The following is a 9,779-nucleotide window of genomic DNA, read 5'->3' as shown; positions in this document are numbered from 1 at the left end:
AAATATTTTTTTATTTTTGATACCAATACTTCAAAATAATAAAATAATAATAATAAAATATTAATGAAAAATAAAAAAAAAAATTTTAATTTTTTTAAAAAAACATGGTCAAACCAATTTACAAGCAAGCATTTTAACAAGGAAAAGTAGTTATTTTGGTGTTTGTGTATAGTTTTCCCTTAACATTCAATGTATCTTTAATTAGTTTCAAAGTCACTTGAGATTAAGTTTTTTTTTAAATAATTTTAAGAATACATACTTATTATTACATTAATGTATTTAATTAGAAAATCAAATACCATTAAATATTAATTTTAAAATATAAATTAAAAAAAAATTCTCTTAATCATTAATTACTCTGCGTACCCCAGACGTCGAGGTTGGTGGCTGTGATATGGCTTCACTGGGGTTTCCATAGTTTGTCAACACATGTTATTAGGAATTGTAGACTTTGATTTGGTCAATGTTATGACTTTGTATGCGTGCCAACTGAAAAGAAAGATCTAGGAAAGGACTCTCAGGACTCTATCGAACCTGTAGTCTTGGACTTGGTCTGTGTTAATTAGCTTATATATATATGTCCTCTACGAGAAAAGAAGTTGCAGAAGTTAAGTGGTTTGGAGCCTTTTTATACAAATCTTCTAGGGGTCAATTGCTACTTATTAAGTGGTTTGGAGGTTAAGTGGTTTGGAGGTGCAGAGTCATGTGGGTGTTTTTGCTGATGATGTCGCTTTTATTGTATCCAGCTGCAGCATCAACAGCAAGGACAGATGCAAAACCTGGCTGCCAAGATAAGAGCGGGAATGTTAGTGTTCCTTACCCCTTCGGGATTGGAGAACGAAGCTGTGCCATGAATAAGCACTTCTTCCTAAACTGCAGTTCTAACGATGAACTGTTTTTTGGAAGATACATGCTCGCAACATATCAGTGCTGGAGGGCACAATAACTGCCAGCTTATACACTGCTTTCGCCTGTTATAACAAAACTGGGAGCAGGACAGACAATTACGCACAGTCTTTCACCCTTGGATCAGGCCCCTTCACGTTGTCAGACACCCGAAATGCATTCACAGTAATTGGTTGCGATACATATGCCTGGATGACCAACAATGAGTCCACATACGGAGCTGCCTGTCTCTCCTTGTGCACAGAAAATGTGAGCATGTCCGATGGAAATCCTTGCTCAGGTTCTGGATGCTGCCAAACCTCAATCCCCAAGGGCCTCAAATCACTTAAATATTCATTGTCAACTTTAAACGAGTACACGGACGTTTCGGACTTCAATCTCTGTGGATTCGCATTTTTAGTGGACAAGAACTCCTTCCAGATTTCAGATTGGCCGCTCTCTCGCAAGCCAAAATATGATAATGATGCATATACAGCAGATGTTGTGATTGAATGGGTAGTTGAAAATAAGACGTGCGAACAGGCCAAAGCTAATCAAAGTGCATATGCTTGTGGCGCTAATGCAAATTGCACCTACCCTGAGATTGGTCAAGGATATCGTTGCTCATGCAATGAAGGGTTCGAAGGAAATCCTTATCTCCGAGAAGGATGCCAAGGTAAACTGGTTATTGCTTCTATTTATTCGGCACTATTTGTTTTTTACAGTTTTTTTTTTTTGAATTTGTATATTCAGGTTTTTTCCACTAATATTTTTAACGTTTACAACAGATATAGATGAATGCAAGGTTTTAAAAAACCCTTGTAAAGAAGATACTTGCGAGAATGTGATTGGAGATTACAATTGTCGATGTCCACGTGGCAAGTACGGTGATGGTAAAACAGGTTGTCAAAGAGGTAGTATCATCACAATTATTGCAGGTAATTAGCTTTCTTTGCATTTTCTTGTAAGCATTGAAATTCAGCTAACTTCGGTTGATCAGTTTTTTATGTTATTTTATTTTTTTTATATTTAATGGGATGTTGATTCATCTATTATTAATTTTTTTCATCTAATTAAATTAAAAATAGCTTATTTATTTTAGTTGGATCTATAATTCAAGTCATATAATTTTTTCTCTCTCCCTCTCTCTCCCTCTCTCTCTCTCGTGTTCTTCGATTAATTGTTTTAGCTTTGCTTCCTTTATGAAAGAATTAAATTACAACTGAAATTGCTTGAGTAAAACTGTGTTTACTCAGCTATATATATACACGTAAAGTCTGTTACAATGAAAACTCTTTATAAGAGTTGTAGTTACAGAGGGATAGGAATTGCAGAGACAGGAACAAACAGAGAACTGGGAACATTGAAACTCTAGGTAACAAATATCAGTGTTTATCGTCAATCTTAATATTGTGAACTTTATCCTTATCATTCCCCTGTAAACTGGCAGGGACATCTGTCACAGAAAGTTTATCCCGGAGGTAACAGAACCGATCAGCCGTGTGTCCCTTGGTAAAAATATCTGCAGGTTGCAGAGAGGTGGGAACATGTTGAAGTAGTATATCTTTATTTGTCACCTTTTCTCTGACAAAGTGGTAATCCACTTCAATGTGTTTCGATCGGGCATGGAAAATAGGATTGGAGGCAAGAGCTAAAGCACTTATATTGTCACACCATACGACTGGAGCAGAAGCAAGAGAAACCTGCAACTCACGCAACAACATTCTTAGCCAATACACCTCAGCTGTAACTAGAGCTAAACACCTGTATTCAGCTTCAGTACTGGATTTTGACACTACAGGTTGTTTCTTAGCAGACCAAGATATGAGATTGGACCCAACAAAAACACCATAGCCACAGGTGGAGCGTCTGTCGTCAGGATCACCGGCCCAATCAGAGTCACAATAGGCATTGATTGCAAAGGAACCAGGTCTGTAGAAGAAACCATAATCAAGTGTTTGTTTTAAGTATCGTAGCACGCGTTTGGCTGCTGTCCAGTGAGCTGAAGTAGGCGCTTGCATGTGTTGACAGAGTTGATTGACTGAGTATTCAATGTCCGGGCGTGTGAGAGTTACATAATGTAAAGCCCCCACTGTTTGCCTATATTCAGATGGGTCTGGAATACTTTCTCCATCAAACTTGGATAGCTTACACCCGGAGACACAAGGTGCACGGTATGGGCGGATACCAGTAAGCTGCACACGGTCCAGAAGATCAATTATATACCTTGTTTGTCGAAGATGTAACCCTGAAGAATTGCGTATGGCCTCAATTCCCAAAAAATATGTCAACTGACCAAGATCCTTCATAGTAAACTCAAGTTGTAATTGAGATATAAGAGTGGTAATAAAATTCTGATCATTTAAGGTAACCAGAATGTCATCCACGTAAACTAAGAAGAATGCATGGACATTGTCACGATGACAGATAAATAGTGAGGGATCAACTTGTGAACTTTGAAAATCAAGAGCCAAAAGAGCAGTAGACAGTCGATTAAACCAGGCACGGGGAGCTTGTTTCAACCCGTAAAGAGATTTATGAAGCTTACAAATGAATTGGGGGTGTGCAGGATCAACAAATCCTTTGGGTTGTGTCATATAAACTTCCTCTTCTAACACACCATGAAGGAAGGCGTTAGAGACATCAAGTTGACGAATATCCCAGTTGAAAGAAACAGCGATGGCAAGAATCATTCGGACAGTGGAAGGCTTGATGACTGGACTAAATGTGTCAAGAAAATCAACACAACTTCTCTGTAGATATCCCACAGCAACTAATCTGGCCTTGTGACGTTCAATACTGCCATCAGGTCGCCGTTTGAGTTTAAAAACCCATTTACATGGAACCAAATTCTTACCAGGGGGACGAGAACATAGTGACCATGTATCATTCTTTAACAAGGACTGGAATTCACTGTCCATTGCCGCACGCCACTCAGGAATGGTTGCTGCTTCAGCATAGGAACGGGGCTCAACACAAATCAGACCTGCATGCAAAGCTTGAAGGGGGTGACGAGTGGAATATAAATGAAAGTCAGGGAACCTACGAGGCTTATGATGACCAGTCTGTGATCTAGTGATTATTTTGGTGGAAGACTCATGAGTAGACAGGGCACCATTTTGGAGGTTAAGGATGGTATTGTCGTGGTGGTCAGAAGAAGGACTAAGAGTTGGTGCACTAGGTATGGGAATGGATTCAGAAGAATCGGGTTGGCTAGAATAAAGAGATGGGAGAGAGGAGGGGAGATGGTATTCATTGGAATTAATAGTTGGAGCAGGATGAATATTATGTAAGGGAAGGTCAGCGAGAACCTGGGTAGGTGAGGAAGTTGCTGGGGGAGGAGAAAAATCAGAGGATGAGGGGAAAATATGTGAAGGAGGAGTGAAGAACAAACCTGGAGACATACCTGAAGAGGAGACGCAACTGGCAGGATCTGTGATAATGGAGTGTGCAGGAAATTGCTCTTCATCAAAAATCACATTTCGAGAGATATAGACACGTCTGGAGGAAGGATCTAAACATCGAAATCCTTTGTGATTGGAGCTATAACCAATGAAAATCCAAGGCATGCTACGATATGACAATTTATCATTTGTGTAAGGACGAAGACATGGAAAACATTGACATCCAAATGCTCGAAAATATGTGAAGTCTGGAGGAAGATGAAAAAGACGTTCATATGGAGAAACATAATCAAGAACTTTAATAGGTAGTCGATTAATGATAAAGATAACAGTGAGAAAAGCATCAACCCAAAATTTCTTAGATAAGCCTGATTGAGCTAGAAGAGTAAGTCCCATATCCATAATATGACGATGTTTCCTCTCAGTGAGGCCATTTTGTTGAGAAGTGTGAGGACATGATAGTCGATGAAAAATTCCATTATCCCTTAAAAAAATGTTTAAAGATGGTGGAACAATATTCACCACCATTATCACTTTGAAATTGCCGAATTGGGAATTTAAATTGTTTCTCCACTAAAAGCTTGAATTTAACAAATGTAGAATAAACATCAGACTTATGTGAAATAGGAAACATCTAACAAAAACGAGAAAAATCGTCAATAAAAATAACATAATAACGACAACCACTTATTGAAGGTGTGGAATTGGACCAGACATCAGAGTGAATTATTTCTAGGGGAGCAGTGGACTCTCTTGATGAGTCAGAAAAGAGCAATTGTTTAGACTTGCCTAGTTGGCAAGGTGCACAAACTGATGTTTTATTGATGGAATCACTAACTGGAAGAGAAAATTTGGAAATGACACGACGAAGAGTTTCTGGGGAAGGATGGCCTAGGCGACAGTGCCAGATGGAAGTAGGAGCGTTGACACCAATAGTCATTGTGAGAGCATGATATGGTGAAGCAGATAGTTGACGAAGGTTGATCGGATACAATCCATTATCACTTGGTCCCGTCAGGAGCGTGTTCCCCGTCAGGATATCCTTAACAGAAAAATCAGAACCAGTGAGTTCAAAAAGGACATTATTATCCTGACAGAATTTATTGATAGAGAGGAGATGAGCTGATGCTTGAGGACAATAAGCAACATTATTTAAGGCAAGAGTAGTAGAAGAGAGGGTTTTAATGGAAGCATTGCCAGTATGAGATATGTGCAAACCTGTACCGTTACCTACGCCCACAGAAGCATCACCTTCGTAAGGATGAGAAGTTGCAAGATTAGCAATATCTGAAGTAACGTGAATATTAGCACCACTGTCTGCATACCATTGATGTTGATTTAAATAAGTTGTATTGGCTTCTGCAACCATGGCTGCTAAGTCAATAGGAGGATGTCATCCTTGAAAAGAGTAATTCATGCGGTTAAAGCAATCCAAGGCCTGATGTCCCTCTCGTTTGCAAATTTGGCATGGAGATTTGGAACGAGAGTCAGAAGGAGCTGATGAAGATGGACGTGGGAGGTGAGGTAGTGGCTGCCGAAATTGAGAGGAAGCACTACCCGATCCTTTAGATACCCCGGAGAAGCGAGATTTATTACTGCTGTGACGAGAACTGATTTTAGCTGCGGGTTTATGTGAGTAAAGAGCATAAGAACCTGCCTCATGGTGAAGAGATTGACTATGAAATTGTTGCATAAGGTCATGGTTCAGTAGTTCTGCATGAAAATCTGAGAATGACATGGATTTCTCTTTGGAGAGGAGCATATACGTAGTGACAAATGAATGAAATGAAGAGTTGAGACCATTGAGAACAGATAATATGAGATCAGAATCATCAATAGGTTTGCCAACGGCAGAGAGTTCATCTGCAAGAGTTTTGACTTCATCCAGAAATTTCTGACAAGGTAAGGAGCCTTGCTGCAAAGATTGCAACTTTCGCTTGATAAGAGAAATTCTAGAAGTTGATGGCGCAACAAAACGTGCACCAAGGGCTTGCCAAGCAAGACGAGAAGTTTCAAGGCCATAAATGGTGGAAACCACCGTAGGAGATAATGAGGAGATAATCCATCCAAGGATTGTTTGGTCCTTATACTGCCAAGCCATATAAGCAGAATTAGTAATACCTTGGATTTTATGTTCTTCGCTGGAAAATTGAGGAGGACAAAAATCAGATCCATCAACAATTCCCATGAGACCATAACTCCGAAACAGAGGAAGCAATTGAGCAGTCCAGGCAAGGAAATTAATTCCATCAAGTTTGATGGAAATAACTTGAGCTGGAAGATGAAATGCAGCGGAAGAAAAATCTGAAGTAGTAGCCATAGGATCGTTGGAAGCGTTAGCTATGAGACGCTCTGATACCATGAGAGAATTAAATTACAACTGATGTAATTTAATATCAGTGTTTATCGTCAATCTTAATATTGTGAACTTTATCCTTATCACTTTCTTCTCCTTCTGGCTGCTATTGGTGTTGAGGAGACCACGACATTTGAGGTAGCTTTTGATCGGAAGGCTAACGAAGGCTTGATTTTAACTTGACTTGATAGTTCAAGGGATCAAAATAAATTAAAAAATAAAACATCACGAATTTAGTTGGATTAACGAAGCTCATGGTGGCTATCAGTCAATTACAAGTGAAGTTAGTAAATAAATATTTTCCCTTGATTTGATTTTGAAAGTAACGTCCTTCTTTGACACTTGCTTGCAGCTGTTGGCGCAAGCATTCTCTTTGTTGTTATTTGTCTGCTACTCTACATGATCTGCACGAAAAGAATAAAGGAGAAGAACTTCCAAGAGAACGGGGGAAAATTTTTAAAGAATCAACGAGTAAGGATTTTCAGCGAGGCAGAGCTGGCAAAGGCAACCAACAATTATGCTGATGATCGGAAACTCGGGGAGGGTGGTTTTGGTTCTGTTTACAGTGGAACATTAACAGATAATACAGTGGTCGCTGTCAAGAAGTCCAAAAGGGTGGACAAAGCTCAGATGAATGAGGAATTTCAAAAGGAAATGAGCATTGTTTCACAGGTCAATCACAAGAATGTGGTAAAGCTCTTGGGCTGTGTTTAGAGACCAAAGTTCCATTACTGGTCTATGAGTTCATCTCAAATGGAACTCTTTCCAAGCACATCCACGACAAAGGTTCCCGGATATTGGCTTCCTGGACCAATCGTTTGAGGGTAGCATCGGAGGCTGCGCTTGCGCTTGATTATTTGCACTTTCTGGCAGACCCTCCAGTTATTCATGGAGATGTCAAGTCAGTGAACATACTTCTAGACAGTAATTACACAGCAAAAGTAGCAGATTTTGGAGCTTCGGTGCTGATGTCTCCTGGCCAAACCGATATCTTAGCTACAAAAATACAAGGGACTCTAGGCTACCTGGATCCTGAGTATCTTATGACGGGTATTTTAACCGTTCAAAGTGATGTCTATAGCTTTGGGGTAGTTCTTGTGGAGCTTCTCACTGGAGAGATGCCAACCTCCTTTTCCAAGTCTGGAGAGAAACGGAACGTTATTCAACACTTCATCTCAGCACTGGAAAATAATCATCTATTCAAAATTTTGGATTTCCAGACAGCTGATGAAGGTGATGTTGTAACCCAATTTTGGACTCACCAAGATTTTCTTGAATGTTATTTTATTTCTATTATTATTTATAAAAATAAAAAAAAATCAATTTCTTTTTCAAAAATAAAAATTAAAAAATAAAAATAAAGGCTGACAATGTGGAGAAAGGAAATCGGGGAATCAAGCTGCAATTTTGGAGGAAGTTCAAGGCCTAATTGTACCTTATTGTGCCTAAGAAATGAAGAAAAAATACAAATTCAAGGTCAAATTAAATGATTATCGGATGAATTTGCATAAAAATTAAGTTCAATGACATAATTAAATTTTTAATGGGCCAATTTGATTTAATCATGGGCCGAATTAAATTTTAATTATGTTTAAGAATTAATTTGGGTCCAATTGAAGGATTTGATTAAGTGCAAGGACTTAATTATATTTTAAATGGGTCAAATTAATTTTATTTGGGGCTTAATTGGTGAAAAATTAAGTTTGGGAGTTTAATTTGGGCTTAATTGAGAAAATCTGAATTTTAAAAGACCAAATTTAATTTTTACCAAGTTAATTAGGGGGCGAATTGCATTAAATAAAAAGGTTTAGGGTCAATTAGGGCTAAATTGAAAGAGAAAGGACTGAAATGGACTTTGATAAAAAATCACTGTTCATTATCTTCTTTATTTTTCTGAAAAAAGCTGGTCTGGTTGACTACTTTGCAACTGCATTTAATGTACCTAACATCCACTAAATTTAACAAATCTTATACGAAAATGATCCTCTGCAGTTTTTCTACAACCCCATGTGATCAGGTTGGGCTAAATGACAATATATTAGCACTGGTGACAGCCTAAAGAGGCCTACTCAATCAGTTTTTGTCTGCAGATTTTATTTTTTTTCTCTGAAAAAGCTGGTCTGGTTGACTACTTTGCAGCTGCATTCAATGTACCTAATGTCCACCGAATTTAACAAATCTTATATGAAACGGATCCTATGCATTTTTTCTACAATCCCATGTGATCAGGTTGGGCTAAATGACAATATATTAGCACTGGTGACAGCCTAAAGAGGCCTACTCAATCAGCTTTTGTCTGCAGATTTTCAACTCATGATACCTACTTTGAGCCAATGGTTGGGATCCTTCCCAACTGAATCAAGGGCTTAAATTTTTTCTCAATGTAGACAAGATTGCCCTCTTCCACCGCCTATAAAATAGAGAGTGGATTTCATTGCCTGAAAAGAAAAAAAATCGGGTCCAAAGTCAGCCAAAAAACCTGTTTTTCTGCCGATTTCTGCAACTTTTTTCCTTCTCTCTCCGCCTCTTCTTCAGCACCACCACCACCATCACCGGCTTTACCACCATAATTTCCATCAACTCAGATCCTCTCCCACTGGCGGAGCAGCCACTGTGACTTTCTCTCCTCTCTCTCCTCTCCTCCTTCTCCCCGCTGCAGATTTTCTTCTTCTTTCTTCCTCTGCTGTCAACGTCTCCTCCTCCAACTCCATCGTTTCAACCACCAGCCGAACCACCTCATCATAGCAGCCACGACCCCTTCAGCCAGGTGAGCCTCCCTTCTTTCTTTTTCTTTCTTCTTCTTCTTCTTTCCTTTTCCTATTGCATGAACAGTAGACGTGAAATATAATTCACGTCCTACTGTTCATGCAGGACGTGAATTATATATATATATGTTTGTGTGTGTGTGCTATAATAATAAAAAATAAAAAAATAATAAAACAAAACCAAGGGAGTTCTTGCAGTAGGCATTGATGTCATGTTACTTTGCACACAAAACTGTACCGTAATTTTGTAATATGGGAGAACAAATAACTGCTGCTTTTACGAGTCCTAAAATTTCTAGCATGTCTCAATCGTTTGTGCTGCTTGAATGTAGCATGTTTATTGTACAATATCACACTTTAACAAAAATA

At 38.7% G+C, this 9,779-nt stretch overlaps 1 protein-coding gene across 1 annotated transcript; it reads left to right on the top strand.

Annotated features, from left to right (window-relative positions):
* The first annotated feature begins 692 nt into the window (after nt 1-692).
* Nucleotides 693-8,888, top strand: LOC118038752 (wall-associated receptor kinase 2-like). The gene is given in 6 exon segments (XM_073408922.1): nt 693-902; nt 905-1,561; nt 1,674-1,823; nt 6,998-7,339; nt 7,342-7,878; nt 8,875-8,888. Coding segments are annotated over 6 exon segments (1,899 nt in total). The 5' UTR covers nt 693-703.
* Nucleotides 8,889-9,779: the final 891 nt, after the last annotated feature.

The sequence above is a fragment of the Populus alba genome, chromosome 4 (genome assembly GCF_005239225.2).
Source record: "Populus alba chromosome 4, ASM523922v2, whole genome shotgun sequence".
NCBI classification, from domain to species: domain Eukaryota; kingdom Viridiplantae; phylum Streptophyta; class Magnoliopsida; order Malpighiales; family Salicaceae; genus Populus; species Populus alba.
The sequence above is the reverse complement of the archived record's forward strand: the minus strand, read 5'-3'. Positions and strand labels throughout refer to the sequence as shown.